Source organism: Jaculus jaculus, chromosome 1 (assembly GCF_020740685.1).
Source record: "Jaculus jaculus isolate mJacJac1 chromosome 1, mJacJac1.mat.Y.cur, whole genome shotgun sequence".
NCBI classification, from domain to species: domain Eukaryota; kingdom Metazoa; phylum Chordata; class Mammalia; order Rodentia; family Dipodidae; genus Jaculus; species Jaculus jaculus.
This window is the reverse complement of record NC_059102.1, coordinates 306,595,785-306,615,508: the sequence shown is the minus strand read 5'-3', so window position 1 is coordinate 306,615,508 and position 19,724 is coordinate 306,595,785. Positions and strand designations below refer to the sequence as shown.

At 35.8% G+C, this 19,724-nt stretch overlaps 1 protein-coding gene across 2 annotated transcripts in view; it reads right to left on the bottom strand.

Moving 5' to 3' along the window:
* Kifap3 (kinesin associated protein 3) overlaps positions 1 to 17,478 on the bottom strand; it is a 143,593-nt gene extending 126,115 nt beyond the window's left edge. For both annotated transcript variants that reach the window (XM_045147576.1, XM_004658798.3), the window contains exons 1-3: positions 17,245 to 17,478; positions 7,760 to 7,891; positions 3,053 to 3,207 (exon numbers count right to left, since the gene is read on the bottom strand). In XM_045147576.1, coding sequence (XP_045003511.1) covers positions 3,053 to 3,207; positions 7,760 to 7,891; positions 17,245 to 17,276 — 319 coding nt within the window. In that variant the 5' untranslated portion in view covers positions 17,277 to 17,478. The remainder of the gene's footprint in view (positions 1 to 3,052; positions 3,208 to 7,759; positions 7,892 to 17,244) is intronic.
* Positions 17,479 to 19,724: the final 2,246 nt, after the last annotated feature.

The window sequence follows — 19,724 nt, the reverse complement described above, 5'->3', positions numbered from 1 at the left end:
TCCTAACGAGAGAGCCACCCCATCATACCTCAAAAGGACCCCAGCTGAAACTAAGAAAAAATGGCAAAACAAGCAAGGGTGCTGTTTTCCTGATGAACCAGATACCAGCACAAGGGGGAAGGAGACCAACACAGAGAAAAACCAATTCCTACCAAATCAGAGAGCCAGAGCCTCAGAGGCCCCCAACACCTCATCAATGAAGGAGACCAAAAATGAACCCAACATGGCTCAGGGAAATTTTGCGGAAGAGGGGGTGGAAAGAATGTCAGAGACACATATTGGGTCATGATATGCAGAGACATTTATCTTACCCATAACTGTGGGCTAACTCCACAATGCACGACCCATATACCTCAATAAGGAGGGGCCAATGGGTAGGGGGTAGGTCACAATGAACCTAATAATGGTACCAAACTGACTGTATTTGCTGAATACAAAACTAATTAATAAAAAAATTAAAAAAAATTCAAAAAAGAAAGAACCATTAAAAAAAGTTCAGATTAAGTAATGATGGGTAAATTTACAAGCTAAAATAATGAAATTGTTATGACTTTTGTCTAAGAAGTAAAATTAAGATCATAAATCAAATGACATATATTTGATATATACATTAACTTAATCCTCACTTATTTCCAAAGGGTACTGAACAAAACTTTATGAATATTATTCAGTTCATAACTTTATCTTTAAAAAAAAAAACTACTGGGCTGGAGAGATGGCTTAGCGGTTAAGCGCTTGCCTGTGAAGCCTAAGGACCCCGGTTCGAGGCTCGGTTCCCCAGGTCCCACGTTAGCCAGATGCACAAGGGGGCGCATGCGTCTGGAGTTCGTTTGCAGTGGCTGGAGGCCCTGGCGCACCCATTCTCTCTCTCTCCCTCTATCTATCTTTCTCTCTGTGTCTCAAATAAATAAATTTTAAAAAAAAATGAAGGAAAAAAAAAAAAAAACTACCAAAGACTAGAGAGATGTCTTAGTGGTTAAGCACTTGCCTGTGAAGCCCTAAGGACCCCAGTTCGAGGCTCAATTCCCCAGGTCCCATGTAAGCCAGATGCACAAGGGGCCGCATGCATCTGGAGTTTTTATGCAGTGGCTGGAGGCCCTGGTATGCCCATTCTCTATCTATCTGCCACTCTCTGTCTATCTGTTGCTCCCAAATAAATAAATAAATAAAACATTTTTAAAAAAAACTATCAAACAGAAACAATTCATGTACACTAAGGTAGAAAAGTGTCAGTATTTTGATTGTATAATTAGAAAATATTAGAATGAGCCCTTAATGGGGACTATTCAGGAAGAGGAAATGCATTAGGGAAAAGAAGATAATGGAAGAAAGTATGAGAGTGATTTTTATACACATGTATAAATATATACAATGAAATCCATTATTTTGTACAATTAGTATATGTTTACAAAAAGAAATATTGTGTACAATATTTGTGACTAAAAATGAGAAAATTGCTGATAATAGAAATGTTAGAAGAACTTGCTTTCCCAAAATAGACACAAATAAATTTTAAAAAAAGAAGAAAAAATAAAATAAATATTTAATAAAAAGGAACATATGATCTCAACAGCTATTTTGCCTCATGTAGGTCATTTTCTGTGGCATGGTTTTACTTATCAAAGAAAAATAAATTACTTAAGATATAAAGAAGTATTATTTTCTCTCAATTACTTTTAGGGCAAGGCTTCTAGATTAAAAAAAATACAAGTTAAAAAAATAAGGAAAACTCAGTATTTTTTTAATTAAGTTTTTAATATATAGTAAAACATTGTATATATCTTCAACTATTAGTGTGTAAAGAATCTTAATGATTTGAATTATTTTTACTCATGAATAATGACATTATTATTTTTTATATTCCTTTACTTTTGAGGGGGACAGAAATAATGATTAGCTCTAAAAACACAGTGATTTGATTTATACTGGTTTAAACAAATTTAATTATAAATGTCATCAAAAATTATATTACATTGTCACTAGGAAACATCAATTTTAACTATATTATACAACATAGTAAGAATACACAGATCTTCAAATACTACATTTACTTTGTTCACTTAATTTATCTTAACATGCTACCTTTCATCTGCTGTTATATTTACAAGTAAGAATATTGTTTAGACAATACAACATGTGTTAGCTACTATATTCAGGGGTAACTAGTACAGGTATTCACTGGGAACAAAGCATTTTATTTCATATGGATATAGAGACAACACTAATTAAATTTAAAACATCCCCAAACAATTTTACTTATTTTTTTAATTTATTCAAGTCAAAATTTGTACATATCTGTTTTTGGTTTTGGTCATTTAAAATGTGTTCTATAAATTTTTTCTTAGTTCAATACTTTAATGGTATGGTTCATGAGAGAACTGAGGATAGGATAATGACAATAATAAAGACATTGAGGAATGAAGTGTGTTATTTTCCTAATGAAAATTCATAAAATTTATATTCTAGGATAGTCTAGAAGGTACTTACAGCCTTTTTACACTGCAACCCAATATTTTCATTTCTCTTTTTCTACAAAGTTCATGCTCAATAGCCAAACAAATTATTAAAATAAAAAAAATCTGATGTTTTAATAAAGTTTATGATTTTATACTGGAGCACATTTATACCTGTCTTGGGCCAGATGGGTGGAAATGAAGCACTCTTTTTCTCTTTGTCTCTGCATGTATACGTGTGTGTGTGTTTTGTGTTTGTGTGTGTGCATTAGTATGTATGTATATATAATGTATATTAACATTTGAAATAATTTAAAGTATAAAAATTTAGAAATATAAATCTAATTAGAGCAGAGAAAATACATTTTCTGCTCTACAATCTCTGGTTTTATTAGTCCACAATAATTTTTTCGTATATGTGTATATACACTCAAAGAACAAAACAGAATCAGACCATTATTGTATGTCAAAGAATAAAACTTAGTTTGGAGGAAAATAATATACCTGTTTATTCTGGCATGTGTTTAAAAAGTCCCTCCCACGTTTATAGTCAAACAACTTGTATACTCCATTTTAAAATCAGGAATTCTTCCTCTTACCTTTTCCTGATAATGAATCACGGCGGTTCTGGAGATAATATAATAGCTGTTCTACCTCATTTAGTTTTGAGGGATGAATGAGTTTGCATTCTTCAACCACTTTCCGTGCCAGAGAAGTTATGTCTGTGTTAGCGTTGAGACTCTTTAGACGAATACTTCAAGTATATCCACATTTCCAATTCATATATAATAAAAATACATGATATATTCAGTGAGACTATTGCAAAATTGAGCCTACAGATATCTGGCCAAAGAAGTTTAGTAAAATAAAATATATGATATACTTAGAAAACTTCAAGACAATGATTTTCTGTAGGTTGGACAAACAAGATAGAGCAACATAAATCTTTTCCCAGTTTCCTAGACAGGATATTCAGAGGTCTTATTTTGAAGCAATACTTCTGATTGAAAAATATAGCATCTTTAATCCTTATTGAATATGTTAATTCATACTGACAAAAATGATTCTTTTTTTTGACCTGCCCAATTTTTTTTTTCAGTAGAGATTGACATGATATTGATATTTTTAGATTCAGTCACTTTAGTAGCGATTACAGATTATAAAAGAAAAAGATGAATTTTAAAACCTATATAAAAAGTTCTATGGAACGAATTAACACCATTCTTATTAACCTAGATAACAATTAACAGGTCCCTCTCTCCTTTTCTCCTTGTTCTTTACTTCCAGTACTGGTTTAGGCAATGAGAAAAGGTAAGCAATACATAGCTGATCTCACCTGAAATCAGTCTAGTAACAGGGCTTAGAAATTCTTCCCAGCTATTATAAGCAACCTTAATACTTATTATCCAGAGATTCTGTGAGTCAACAGCCTTCAATAAATTCCTTTTATGCTTAAATTTGTTAGAATGCCAGTAATCTTGTGGGTTCTAAAAAATTTTTTTTTACTTATTTATTTGAGAGAAAAAGAGGGAGAGAAAGAGAGAATGGGCACACAAGGGCCTCCAGCTACCGCAAATAATGTCCAGTCACATGCACCACCTTGGACATCTTGCTTTACGTAAGTACTGGGGAATCAAGCCTGGCTCCTTTGGCTTTGTAGGCAAGTGCCTTAACCTCTAAGCCATCTCTCTAGCCTCAAAAGTTGTTTTTTATCTACTTGGGTTTTGTTTGGTCAAACTTATAAGTATTGATTACCTTTTTGAATAGTTTCAGTTGGACATTAGAAGGCAGAAATAGAAAGGATTCATTGAGAAAATATCTTTGAAAAGACATCTCTATGTTTCTATTTAAAAATTTGTGTGTATGTGTGCGTGCGTGTGCACATACCAGGGCCCCTTACAAATACATGTCAGATACATACGTCACTGTTTACATCTGGCTTATAAGATGCCTTGGGAATTTAACCCAGACCATTAGTCTTTACAAGTAAAAGTGCCTTAATGTGCTGTGTCATCTTCCCAGCTCACTATATTTCTAATAATGAATTTGAAACTCTCTTCACCTGTTCAGTAAATCTGATTGAGAATTAATACAAAAGAAATTATGCTAACAGAAGGGCATGATGTTCCACATCTTTGACTCTAAACCTGGGGAGGGAGGCTGAGGCAGAAAAACCATTAGTTCCAGGGTTACCTGGGCTACACAACAACATTAACTATCTCTAATAAAACAAAAAGAAAGCTCTTTTCCCATTTTATTAGACTTTTAGAGAAGTTTTACTTATGTTCCTATTTCTACTGTTTTTCTGTTATCCTCATCTTCCATTAGCGTGGTACATTTATTACCCTAATCAAAACTTATAGGACACAGAGAGTGAACCCTAATGTAAACTATGAGCTAATAATATACACACAATCATTAACTGAGGCCCAGAGTTTACATTAGGTTCACTCTGTGTTCTGTGAGCTTCTACAAATGCATAATGTCATATATAAGACATTCTATTATCATACAACATACGTTCACTGCTCTACAAATGCCTTATCCTACAGCAAATGGCAATCTCTAATACTTATAGTTTTTCCTTTCCAAATGTCAGAGTTGGAATTGTATAGCATGTAACTTTTCCAGACTGCCTTCTTTCACAGCAATATGCATCTAGGTTCTTTCCATGCAGTTTCAAAGCGTGATAGCTTTTTTTTTTTTTTTTTTTTTTTTTTTTTTTTTTTTTTTTTGGTTTTTCAAGGTAGGGTCTCACTCTAGCTCAGGCTGACCTGGAATTTACTATGTAGTCTCAGGGTAGCCTTGAACTCATAGCTTTAAAAAAATTTTTTTTGGACAATACTTTATTGGTATATAGGCACCACAGTTTGTTTTTCTATTCACTATTTACAATACTATGGTTGCTTTCCATTGTTGCCAATTGTGGATAAAGTTACTATAAACATGCATGTATAGATTCTTTTGTACTTAAATTTTCAACTTATTTAGTAAATATCTAAGAGCATATTTGCTGGATATTGTTAGCCTATAATTAACTTGATAAGAATAAAATTTTATCACAAAATGTATGACATTTTATTTTCCTACCAGATGGGAATGAGAATTCCTGTCACTCTACATTCTTAAGTCAACGTTTTGGATTTTAGTCAGTTTCATAGGTGGGGGGGGTGAATCTTGTTTGCTTTAACATTCACAACTTTTAAAACCTCTTCTATGTATGTTTTCTAACACCATCCATATTATCAACCTGATTCATCCTGTGCTCACTCAAAGTAACAATTTTGTTTTTACTGTTAGTATGAAATCTTTTGAAAAATTTATTTGACAAATGGGAAAAAATTAGGGTGGGAATTTTTCAGAAAATGGCATTAGTGATTACTTGATTGTTCCTAAAACAACAGACATTTTATTAGATTCCCCATGTCTATTAAAAACACTAAAAACCAACAAAATGTCACCTACATTGTTTCTGAGGCATAACTATTAGCTTTTTCATAAAAAAATCTTTGGAGAATGGAAAATTCATTAAGGATGAGCTTATACTAATCCTGTGATCCAAGCTGGATGAATAAAAAGTAAGTCATCTGGACGTAGGCCACATCACTGACTTCTCCAATATAATGAGTTTCATTTTATGTGTTTCCCAGTCTCCAAGATTTCCCTCTTCCTAGCCATTAATAATACCTCTGGAATTATAAAACACATTTTCTTTTCAGTAGAGGCCTTTGGTTTGGGGCTAGGAATTGAACTAAAAATTAATTAAATTTCTTTCTTGAAGTGTGGAGACAAAACATTTTAAAGTCAAAGAATATAATGGGCTGCTCTTCCTTTGGGAAGTTAAATCCATTGGTCTTCATGTAGACAAGCAATTGCTAACAGACAAGTAGAAAAGACAACATGTGAGAGAACAGAACAGATGGTTTAGGTAGAATCTACAGTGAGTTTGCATGTGTACTTTTTGTTAAGCTACTGTATTTTCTAGAGGACTCATTTACCTTTAATGCATTACAAATGAAATTTAGTATCCTTCTAAACCCCCCCCCCAAAAAAAAAAACCAACTAAGACACTGAGATAATACACTTGACAGCTTCTTCTCGCAGGATATAACAAGCTATGGTTTCTCATATACAGCATTACCTAAATTTTGACTTGGTAATTCTTTGTGGTGGGTGGCCATCATGTACACTGCAATATGATTAGCAACACTTGACCTCTGCCCATCACATGCCAATGCTACCTCTCCTTTTGTTTTTTTTGGAGGCAAGCCCAATGGACTGGCATTTATTTTTACTGCAAGACAGCAAGAGCAACAGGTAGAGATAAGAGAATTGGCATATCAGGGCCTCCAGCCACTTTAATCAAACTCTAGCCATGCGCCACCTTGTGTGCATGTGCAACCCCATGTGTTTGCATCACCTTGTGCGTCTGGTTTACTTGGGACCTGGAGAGTCAAACACGAGTCCTTGGGCTTCACAGGCAAGTGCCTTAAACACTAAGCCATCTCTCCAGCCCACCAATACCACTTCTCTTATTATGATAACTCAGTATGTCTCCACACATTGTCAAATGTTCTCTGGGGGAAAAAATTACCCCTACTACAGAGTCACATCTATCAATTTAAATTAGTGTGATCACATCTACTCCGAACAGTCTAAGTGTACATATCCATCAAAATATTAAAGAGAAATTTTTTCTCATTAGTTGAGTAAATTTATTTTTAATGAATGGAAGGTTTGAAAAGGATACTAGTCAATGTCAATATCTCTACTTCTACAAAACTAAAGAAAGACAGTAAGACAATCACCAATATAATTCTAAAAATAAAAAAGCATAGTTTCCAAGGGATTCCCCCAAAATTAAGAAGGTAAATATATGGGAGCTCTAACACTAATAATCCTTTGAAGCAGAAAAATTTTGTCTTGTTATTAACATTTTTCAGAGGCTTAGGTTGTTTTGAAAGGATGAATCAAGGTAATTGCCCCATTTGGGAATGACTGAATGCCTTCTAACTTCTTGAAATTCCAGGAAACACAGAAGACCATAAGATTTTCTAATCCAAATTTTCCTAAATTAAACTAAAACATCTCATATAAATATAAGTTTATGATTAATTTCACAAGTTACTAGTTATAAAATCTTATTTTCTCCATAACAAATATATTCCATATTTTTAGTTTAATATAATCTATCCTTCATTAAGAGGTTTTAGTTTTAGAGAATGCTTCAAAAATTATGAAGGAAAAATAATATCATATTTTAATAATATTTTTATTAATTTCATTATTTCAAAATGAACACTTACATTTTTTGGCATTCCTTTCGTTCTCCCAACATGGGATCCCCCATTTCTCCAAGTATGGTGGCTTCTACTTCATACTGAACAATGAGTGCTTTTTCTGATGGATGTACATCAATATTTCCTCCCTTAACTTTCCTACAGTACAAAAATAAAGAAAGATATCCACATTAAAATCTCACAGCCTGTTACTGGAGTTTATCTGGTTTCTAATACTAAAACATATGGTCTGGCTTGTCATCAATATTCAATCATATTCATTTGTGCTCAGGACGAAAAATAACTTTCTCCCCTCATAATCTGTAGTAATCATATACTTCCTGGTCACTTAAAAACTAACTTCTTGTCTCTAGAAGTAGGGTCTTGCCATTAACCTCTGGTAGATAATCAAGTGCTCTGACAGAAGTCTGTCTTGTTTTGGGAGACATTGTAGGTCTCTCTGACCAATGGCTCACTATGGGTGTTGTTCTTGGATTGGCTAACAGATATGCTCAGTGGAAAGGAAACCATATCTGGAACTAGGAAACAAGTCAGAATCATATCTAGGTAACAATTTTGCTTTCCACTCCATTAATCTCCCACTACTCTTGGGCCATAAGAGGGTCTACACCCTTTAAATTCTCTCTAAATTAGTAATGGTTATCCCATTTAACATGGGCTGACTTCACTCTCCATTGGAGAATCTGCTTCTCTTTTTCAGATGCGAGTGGGATCTGAGGAGATAACTGACTCACTGCACTTCAGCCCTGCCCCAGCCGAAACCACAGATGAACTGGGGAAATGAGCAAGCAAGCGTGCTGCTTTCTCAGTGAACCTGATATCAGCGTAAGTGTGAAGGAGATAGACACTGAGAACACTCAACACCTACCAAAGCAGAGATCTATAGGCTCCTCAGAGTCCATCACTGAAGTAGACTTAAAATGTACCCAACATTTTGGAATTTTGCAGAAGAAGAGGTGGAAAGATTGTTTGAGCCACAAGTTGGGGCCTTATGCACAGAGACATTGCCTCTTCCCCATAACTGACTGCTGCCCCCACAATGCACAACCCACAATCCCCATGGGGTTGACCCGTATCCCAATGAGGAGGGCTCCTTTGGAAAAGGGGCAGGGATGACAGAAAGGATGGTATCAACAAGTATTGTTTACATACTATGTCCACAACTAAAATAAATAAATAAATAAATAACAAAACATTGCCTTCAGGAATAAAACTACATTGAAAACATATATTTTTTCATCCAAAGAAGTATAAAAGTAAGTGAGTGAAACACAATTAAGAAGGCTTTAAAGAGAAAGATCTCAACTATGAAGTCTTTAAAATATCAAAAATGAATGTCTCCAAAATTATATTTAAAAATCAACCTGCCCAATAAATAGTCCATTAACTAGATCACAAAATGACACAAAAATATATACATTAAAACACAGTACTGTGAATCATCTAGCATAATTACATGCAATACCATTAGTCTCCAAATAAATCACTCCTCAACCACATCTACATTACATAACAAAAATGCATTTTTAAGTTATATATGTGTTCTATCATCAAGTAACTCAACAGTGTCAGCAGGAACTTCCATAGACAGGCTGTATATACTCTCTCTTCAAGTCCCTTATGCATCCACACGAGCCTTTAATTGTTATAAACCAATGATGAATTAATTACTACTTGTCACATGATTATTTAAAGTAAAAAAAAAACTTGCATGACAAGAAATTAAATAATAAAAATAAGCAAAATTTCCCATTCCTACTCATAACTAGGTAGCTAGTTAACAATCTTTTAGCCTGGTGAAAAAGAATAGAAATATGACAACATCTTAACTTTATTTTAATAACCATAAATCTAAACGTTCTGCTTAGTTACAAACATTTTGACCTATTAGTAACACCATCAAAGCAATTTTTACATAACCTGTTAACTACATTTTATGAAAATAAGATCTGGAGTTGGTATGATTAATATTTTTCAAGTATAGAAATAGAGTGAAAAGTACAATAGATCTCTTATCCAAAAGGGATATAATCCCAGAACTATGCTGGACTGGAGAGTATAGAACTCTATCATAATGTAATGCCTGTTTCATTTAACTAAGGACTTAGCACCACATGTCTGGGATTTGGATTGTGACAGAAAGACTAGCAGGAATTGTTTTCATTATAATTTCATGGATTGAGATTCTTTCTTGAATAGATTTTAACAAACCTCACATACATTTCCTTCCTTTAGGTTGAAACTTTTAACTTTACACTAATAAGAAGTACTTTACAGCTTCTCTATGGCATGGCTTAATTTCCAGCTTTGGTTACCATTAAGTAAAATAAAGGCCATCAAACACAAGCACTGGAGTACCTTGACAGTCAAGCCAATAAACCTAGATAGTTACTACGTGACTATCAGATAGATAGCATGTTGTTCTGGACAAGGGGAATATTCATTTCTCAAGCTCAGGACAACTTGAGATTCCATCACACTACTCAGAATGGTGTCCAGCCCCCAACTTATGAACTATTCCTTTCTAAAACTTTCCACTTATTTTTAGATCATGATTTACAATAACTGAAATCTAAATAAGTAAAACCAGGGAAAAATACTAATGACTTCACAAAACATAGAGGTCAACAACTCAACTGACAGTAAGACATACAGAACAAAAACCTTATAAGGAATGCAAGTACTTAGAACTGAACAAACACCAAGGAATTAACAATCATATATAAGTTTAAATACAATGCACAGAATATAAAAGGAAAGATAAACAGATTATAAATTCAAGCTAGCAGTTAAACTGTATAGAAATCACTAAAATAAAATGAGCTAAGGATAGCTTTAACAAGAGATACAACATAGCACTCCAAAAACTATCTCAAGCCAGGTATGGTGGTTCATGCCTTTAATCTCGGCACTCAGGAGGCCAAGATAGGAGGATTGCTGTGAGTTTGAGGCCAGCATGAGACTACAGAGTAAGTTCCAGGTCAGCCTGGGCTAGAGTTTGAAGAAACTATCTCAATTATATGTCAAAGTATATATTTATATATACTTACGAGATTTAAAAGAGATCCTAGTACTTGACTTGACGTGTAAAAAGTGGAAACTGCATCCAGTTAAAAGTGCAAAAATAATAATATAACTTTATAGCCTATGATATCTTCCCAAAACTTTCAAAGTGGGCTTTCCAGAAACTAACAAAATTCACTCTGGGAAAATAAAATATCAGACTAGAACTGTGATCAAGTAAAGACACTGAATTAAAGAAAACAAACAAACTCCCAATAAAGGAAAGTCTAGGACCAAATAGCTTCACTTGTAAATTTGGCCAAGTATTTAAATAATAAATACCAATCCTTCTTAGGCTACTCCAAAAGCCAGAAGGGAAAGAAAATACTTCCTAATTCATTATCGAGACAACCATTATCCTAACACCAAGGTGAGATAAAGACTATTCAAAAAACTTGGCCAATATCCTTTAAAAATATAGTCACCAATATCCTCCAAGTAAGAGCAAATAGAATCCAGTAACATAATAAAAAGGCTATACACTATGGCCACAAAATTCAATGAGGTTCATCACAAAGTTATACTACATTAACAGGATGAAGAAAAAAAAATATGATCATTTCAATTGACACTGAAAAACCATTTGATAAAACCCAATACTCTTTCCTAATAAAAGCAATCAGTGAAGCAGGAATAGAAAACTAGTTCCATAACATGATAAAAAGCATATATGAAACAGTCTACAGCAAACATTATACCTAATGGTGAAAACTTCATGATTTTTCCCCAAGATCAGAAATAAGACAAGGATGCGCACTTTCTATTTGACTTAAGACTAGAGATTTTAGCCAAACCAACTTTATTTATTTATTACACAGAGGAAGAGGGAGAAAGAGAGAGAGAATGGGTGCTCCAGGGCCTCCTGCCACTGCAAACAAACTCCAGACACATGTGCCCTCTTGGGCATCTGGCTAATGTGGGTCCTGGGGAATTAAACCTGGGTCCTTTGACTTTCAAGCAAACGCCTTAACTGTTAAGCCATCCTTCCAGCCCCAAACCAACTTTTTTGTTGGAAGAATTTTGACTCAAAATCTTGGTAAAGCATAGAATTTTTTTTAAAGAAGGCAGCAATATTGGAAAGAAAGAGATAAGACTACCTCTATCTGCAGATGACAAGATTTTACATGTAGAAGAATCTAAAAATGACACAAAAATCATTACAGTGCATAAGCATATTCAGTAAAGTTATAGAACAGATTAGCACATTTTTAAAAATCCAGTTCTACCAGCCCTTGGGAGGCAGAGGTAGGAGGATCACCATGAGTTTGAGGCCACCCTGAGATTCCATAGTGAATTCCAGGTCAGCCTGGGCTAGAGTGAGACCCTACCTCGAAAAACAAAACAAAACAAAACAAAAAATTCATTTCTATTTCTATAAGGTAGCAATAAAAATCTGAGAAAGAAATTCAGAAAACAATACCATTTAAAATAGCATAAAAAGAATGAAATACTTAGAAGTGAACTAAACCAAGGAATGAAACAGTTATGTACTTAAAAAGTATAAAACACTGCAAAAAGCCATTAATAAGAACTAAGTTAGGAACAGCATCTCATGTTCATGGACTGGGTAACATAGTATTATTAGGATGATAATATATCCCCAAGGTGGCCCACATTATAAAACAAGCCCTATCAAAAATCTCAACAGCCTTTTCTTCTGTTCAGAAATGAAAAAAACAAAAACAAAAACAAACAAAAAAAACAACCTGCTAAAAGTCACATGGAAACACAAGACCCTAAATAGATAACAGAATTGATAAAGAGAAAATATGCTGGAAAACTTATTTGTCCCAGTTTCAAAACTCACCTCTATCCAAAACAGTGAGATACCAGCACAGGGAGACACATACACATCAGCAGATTAGAGTCAAAGTCCAGAAATAAGCATCTGCACTCATGGCCAGTTAACTGATGCTCAAACTATTAATGCATCAATAGTGCTGACAACTGATGTGAGGACAACTGATTATCCTTACCACATGCCATATATACCAATTCACTCTCTATTGGTAAAGGGCATATATTTCAAAGCTAAACCCATAAAATTTTTAGAAGAAAACAAAATGGAAAGCCTCGTGGTCTTGGATTCAGCAATGTTTTCTCAAATAATATAATAAGAGCAACTACAATAAAGTGAACCTCAAATTAAAAGTTTTGACAACTGACATATTCAACATAGTGAAAAGACAATGCAAGCCTAGAATAAAATACCTATAAATTGTACATCTAGTAACAGTCTAGTATCTATAATTTATTTTTTAATTGCTTTTCCCTAAAGAAGAGAGAAAAATGGCCAAGAAGTACATAGAAGCTTAATATCCTCAATATTAAAGAAACACAAATCAAAATAAGTTATCACTTTAAACCCACTAGAATAGCCATAACTGTAAAGGAAAAAAACAAAATAAAGAAAAATAATATGTTCTGGTGAAGATGTGAAAAAATCTAGAACTCTCATACAATGTTAGTGAGAATATAAAAGATGCACACAGCATGTAAAACTTTGTAGTAATCCTTCAATAAGGTGAACACAGAATTACCATGTGACACTGCAGTTCAATGCTGAAGTATAAAAAGATTGAAAGATGTTCAAACACAAACTTGAAATTTCCACAGCAACTTTCTCTCCAACAGCCAAAAGGAAGAAAAAACCTGAATGTCTGTCAACAGTTAAATTACAGGTAAAGAAAATGTGATATAGCCAATACAATGAAAGATGATTCAGCTATAAGAAGAGATGAGGGCTGGAGCCATGGCTTAGCACTTACGGTGCTTGCCTGCAAAGCCAAAGAACCTATGTTCAATTCCCCAGGATCCACATAAGCCAGAGGCACAAAGTAGCACATGCATCTGGAGTTCATTTGCAGTGAATGGAGGCCCTGATGCACTCATTCTCTCATTCTCTCTCTCTTACTCTCTTCCCCCTCTTTCTTTCTCTCTTAAGTAAATAAATAAAAATAAAACATTTAAAGAAACAATGAGATGAATGTTATATTCATGCTATAAGTGAAGCATGAGTATACCACTCTTTGAAAAAATTGACCAGTCACATACTTATTTCATACTTATAAATTCATTGAATACCAATACATTATTTCTGAAAACATAGTCTTTATCTGTTACTTTGTTAAATGTCATAATAGCAGAAAAAAAGTATGTTTAATTCACTAAATATATTTACCACTTATCTAAATAATTTTTACACAGTGGCATCTCAAATTACTGTTGAATGAATGAATGACTGGATAGATGAATGACTGCCATTCATTCTTAAAATCAGTCAATAGTTCTCCAACACTGCAATAAAGTTTCAGTGTTTCACCACATAGCTCATAATCATAGTATATGATTTGTCCCATATTCTTTCTAATCATGTCTTGATATAACTTAATAACTTATGTTCTAGCACACTGTTGAGTGCTGGGGATTCAACAGAAAGCAGAACACATACATACTATTTTATTCTTATTGAGCTTGTGGACCAAATGGAGACAGTAAAGTAGTAAGATTGGGAGAAAACAAGCTATGAGAACCTAAAAGATATATCCAACATAGATTGTAGGGTAGGAGTAACTAAAGAAAGCTTTCTCGAAAAATTATAGGTAAGAAAAAGAAAGATGAAGCAGTTAAGTAAAGAATGGGGCAAAGGCTTGGGGGAAATAGCTCAGTGGATAAAGTGTGTGCCACACAAATATGAGTACCTGAGTTTGGATTCGCGGAACTCACACTAAAACCCTATTAAAACCTGATGCTACAGTTCACATCTGTGCCTACTGTGAGATGGGAGGCAGGGACATGTAAGCCCACAGAAGCTTGTAGCCCAGTTAGTTGGCCTCTGACCTCCACACGTGCATTGTGGCATGTGTGTGCTCTCACATACACATGCACAGACAAACATGAAATCAGGGAAAATTCTAGACATGGGGCAAGGCCATATAGGAATCAAACAATGGAATAAGAATACAAAAGAAGGTATTTCTATAAGGCTGAAATATGGAGTTGTTAGTGTGTGTATGGGGGGGCAGAAAGACGAGAAATTAAAAAAAAGAATGGAAACAATGAGATGATTTTAAGAGGAAGCAAAAAAGAAAAGAAAAAAATCACTATAAAGTTGTCTGTTTATCTGTTTGTGTATCTCAATAGTGGATATGCACTGTAACTGTTTAGTCATTTCCCAAAGACCATAACAATGCTAGGCATGTGCTATGTATTTGGTATTTATTTAGTGCTATCCAAAACACTAATAGGTAGCATAAAAAATGAAGTATGTAATTTCTGATTCCGTAGTACCTATAAATATACCCAAATATTACATGTGCATACAACTAAAAAGCTAGAGATTCCTCAATGCTAGGAAGTACAATAAAACCTGGAGCAATTTAATTTGAATGAAAACACATTATCTTGTCAACAAACTATGGTTGTTATAAACATAGCTAAACAAATAGGTATGATAATTATCAAGAACCAATAATTAAGATGGAAGGTTCTATCATACATCTTGAACCTTGTTCATTATGTCTGCATGAATATATATTAGGTAAACAGACAGACAGGTAAGGTAGATAATACATAAACTCTGGAAGCAAGAAATTTTTATTTTGTCAAAACTGTGCTAAATTGAGAAAGCTATTTAACAAATGATCAGATTCTGACTCTTGCTTTAAACTTTATAGTAACTGGTTCCATTTTATTTATTGTAGAGAATATGGCTTTAAAAGTTAGAAAAGGTTGGGACTGGAGAGATACCTTAGTGGTTGAGGCACTTGCCAGGTTCAATTCCCCAGCTCCCACATAAGCCCAATGTACAAGGTACATGTGTCTGGAGTTCATTTGCAGTGGCTGGAGGCCCTGGTGTACTCATTCTTTCTCTCTATCTGCCCCCCTCTCTCTAATAAATAAATAATAATAAAATATTGTTTTAAAAAGTTAGAAAATGTTGCAAATTACATCACTGTATGCCAGAGGGTTCATACTAGCACAATTATCCTAAACTGCCTCTAACTGAACTATATAACACAGAAGTCAGCATGTGGTATAAAAGCACCACTTTTCTCTAGACCAATCATGTAGTTAAAAGGGTGAAAGAGAATTTAATTTTCTTTTGTCACAAAATTTTGAAAATTAATGGAAGTAAATTTCAGTGGAGAAATGAATGTTGGCTATATATTTGGTCTGATTCTATATTCTTTTAAAAATATTTACTGATAAAACCCTGGCTGTTTGCCAGACACATTTATGTAAAATTAAAGACACAAGCTATATGTTCTATCTTGGAAAGACAGTACAGCTGATTTATTTTACAATTGTTGGGGCTCTTTTAAGAGTTGATTAATGCCTGGAAGATGGTTTTGTGATCATCAGAACCCTGCCAAGCCAGAAAAAAAAAAAAAAAAGAATCAGCAAAAGCATAATATGACTTGAAATAACCATCACCTAAAATGCATGTTTTATTTAAAAAAATATATATATTTTCAAGCCAAGCATGGTGGCGCATGACTTTAATCCCAGCACTTGGGAGGCAGAGGTAGGAGGATCACTGTGAGTTCAAGGCCACCCTGAGAATACATAGTTAATTCCAGGTCAGCCTGGACCAGGGTGAGACCCTACCTCGCAAAACCAAGGGTGGGGGGAATACACACACACACACATATGTTTTCACGGTTCTCAGAAGGTAAAATATCAACTATTGGCCCCATTGTCAGAGGAAATTGTATTCAAAAGAATGCATGCACCTTTTGCTATGTATATGCTAAATCAGCAACAAAGATTTACCTAAAATTGAAGAAGCCAAATTACCATTTCTTTGATCTGGTTTGCTGTTCTTGTTCCAGTAAGAAGTATCTATCACCATAAAATCCCTATCTCTTTAAACATCCCAACAGATTTCAATTTTCTTTAAAGAGTAGCTGACATTACAAATATTTAAAGCACTTCCTAAGAAACAGGCTGCAAAACAACATCTCAACCCAGCCCTGGGGAAAGAACCTCCATTTCTTTCATTTCTTTTATCATTTAAAAAACCCAGGATTTGAATCCCCCACTGAGCAGAGGGATGAGGTGCCAAAGATTCCCTAACTCCCATGGGATTTACCTACTGGGGAAAAGATGGAGAATCTGGGTAGAAAAACAAAAACAAACAATAAAACCAACCACTTTGTTTACCTCGCCCTTCCTCCCTCACACCCTGGGATAAAATAATGTAGTGAGGATCTCAGGTCTGGATGCTGTCAGGGCCCAGCCAAACCAGGTGGGTGGCTCAAGGACCTCGCATCCTTGAGGGCCTTCCTCTCATTCTCCCCCATCACCTTCTCTTTCTAAGACGTCCCTCCAAGGATCCCACCCCTTTACAGAATGAGCTCTGCTCCTTGACAAGCGTCTTCGGGGCCCCAGTGAGGGCAGTGGGGCAGTTCTCCGGGGCTCATCACCTTTTGAGGTATCTGGCGTCCTCTCCTTGCATGGCGGTGGCGGCGGTGGCGTGGGAAAGATGGGTTATCTGAGAGTCGGAGGAGCAACTTCCGGGGACCGGAGTCTAGGGTACCCTGACACCAGACCTCGATGACAGTCCTGAGGCCTGCGAGGCGAGGCGGGGCTGCGGCGGCGCTGCGGCGGCGCTGTGGTTACCACGGTGAGGCCGCCGGCTCCACCCACAGCTCCTGGGCCCCAAAACACTGGCGCGGTCCAGGCCCGCCCAGAGCCGCCTGGGCCAGACCCGCCCTACCACGCATGCGCTGATTTGGCAGCTGCAGGATGCGCAGGCTCAGTCGGGGGCCTTCGCCCTGCGACTAATCTGGCGCTCCCTGGAGCAGACAGGAAGGGTTCGGAGCGGCTTGGAGAACCGGTGGTGCAGAGTGACGTTCTCAGGTCACTGCCCCCTGGAGGATAGGAATAGAAAAAGCTGGCGTCCTCTGCATAATTGGAATTTCAGGTACTTAGTTTAAAAGGAAGAGAAATCATTGCTTAGCTTTTGAAATAAACAGATCACTCTTTGGCTAATAATCTTACAAAGTGAGCTTTCTTTTTTTGGAACAGTGCTAACTGTACTGAGAAGTGCTAACCTGTGGAAATAGTCTGTGTGTTAAACACCCAGCTTCTGAATTTCCAATGCTCCCACTAATAAACTCAATTCTTGTTATTTCTTCTGAGGCAGAAAATTGTTGGTAACTTGTAGGGAACATCTGTTTTTTTTTAAGGGTTCATTTCAGCTTACAGACTTTTAAAATATTTACTTGTTTATTCATGTATTTATTGGAGAGGCAGAGAGAGAGAGAGAGAGAGAGACAGAGAGAGAGAGAGAGACAGAGAGAGGGAGGGAGGGAGCGCGCGCACATGGGTGCACCAGGGCCTATTGCAAATGAATTCCAGACGCATGCACCACCTTGGAAGTCGGACTTTGAGTACTGGGGAAATCCTTAGGCTTTGCAGGCAGGCGCTTTAACTGTTAAGCCATCTCTCCAGCCCAAAGATCTGCTCTTAACGGACACCTACTCTGCTTTAAAATCTGTTCCCATGGGCTTAGTCTACTTTGTGCAAATAATTTACTCTTTTAATAGATAAATATTAATTGAGGACTAGTTCTGTGCCAAGCACCAAACTAGACTCATAGTATACAAAAGAAATATTTCTCATTCCTCTTCACCTTCAACCTGTCACTCATTTACTGTTTCTAGACTATATTATCAGTTACCTTGAGTTCTGCCACCTTCTTCAAATGCACTGTGATAGTGCTTGTCTTTTATTTGTAAAATATCATGTAGACATCCTGTCTGGGACACTAAGAATGGAGATATATTCCTTACCTTCAAAAACATGTATTTTTTTTATGATCTCACGTATTCACGCTAACTATGGCATTTCCATTCATGTTATAATCATTCCTTCAATGTACCAAAGGAAAGGCCTAGAGAGATGGCTTAGCAGTTAAGCGCTTGCCTGTGAAGCCTAAGGTCCCCTGTTCGAGGCTCAATTCCCCAGAACCCATGTTAGCCAGATGCACAAGGGGGTGCACATGTCTGGAGTTCGTTTGCAGTGGCTGGAGGTCCTGGTGTCCCCAATCTCTCTCTCTCTGCCTCTTTCTCTCTCTGTCTCTCTCAAATGAATAAATAAAAATTGAATAAAATTTTAAAAAATGTACCAATAAAGGAGTTTGTAAATTTAACTCTTGTATCATACTCTCTTACTGAACTGTTACAGAATTCTGTCCTATCTTTTTATTTATTTATTTATTTTTGGTTTTTCGAGGTAGGGTCTCACTTTGGTCCAGGCTGACCTAGAATTAACTATGTTGTCTCAGGATGGCCTCCCACTCCCTGTAATCCTCCTACTTCTGCCTCCCAAATGCTGGGATTAAAGGCATGCGCCACCATGCCCAGCCTATCTTTAATATAGTCCTTCCCAGCTCAGCGTTTCTTCACCATTCACACTCCTCACCCACTAGTTTAACAAATTCACATATGCAGTACTATGTTTTCCTACCTAGGCTTTCTATTTCCTGTGTCTTCTCAAACATTCATTGTGCAAGCCAAGACAAAATTTTACAAATTATAATTCATGACATCTTTATCAGTAATACAGTAGGGTAGATTATTTTATTGTTTTAAATTTTTATTTATTTGAGATAGAGGGTGAATGAGAAAGAGGCAGATACATAGATAGAATCAGCATGGCAGAGACTCCAGCTGCTGCTAAACAAACTCCAGATGCATGGACCACTTTGTGCCTCTGGCTTCATGGGTCCTGGAAAATCAAACCTGAGTCCTTTGGTTTACAGGCAAGCATCTACTGCTAAGCCCCAGGCTAGGTTATTTTAACACCCCTGATATCAGAAGTTAGAATATCAAAATATAGTATTGTAGTAGACAGCTTCAGTTTCACTGAGTTGAACTTCTAAATCAGCACAGTTGTGGAG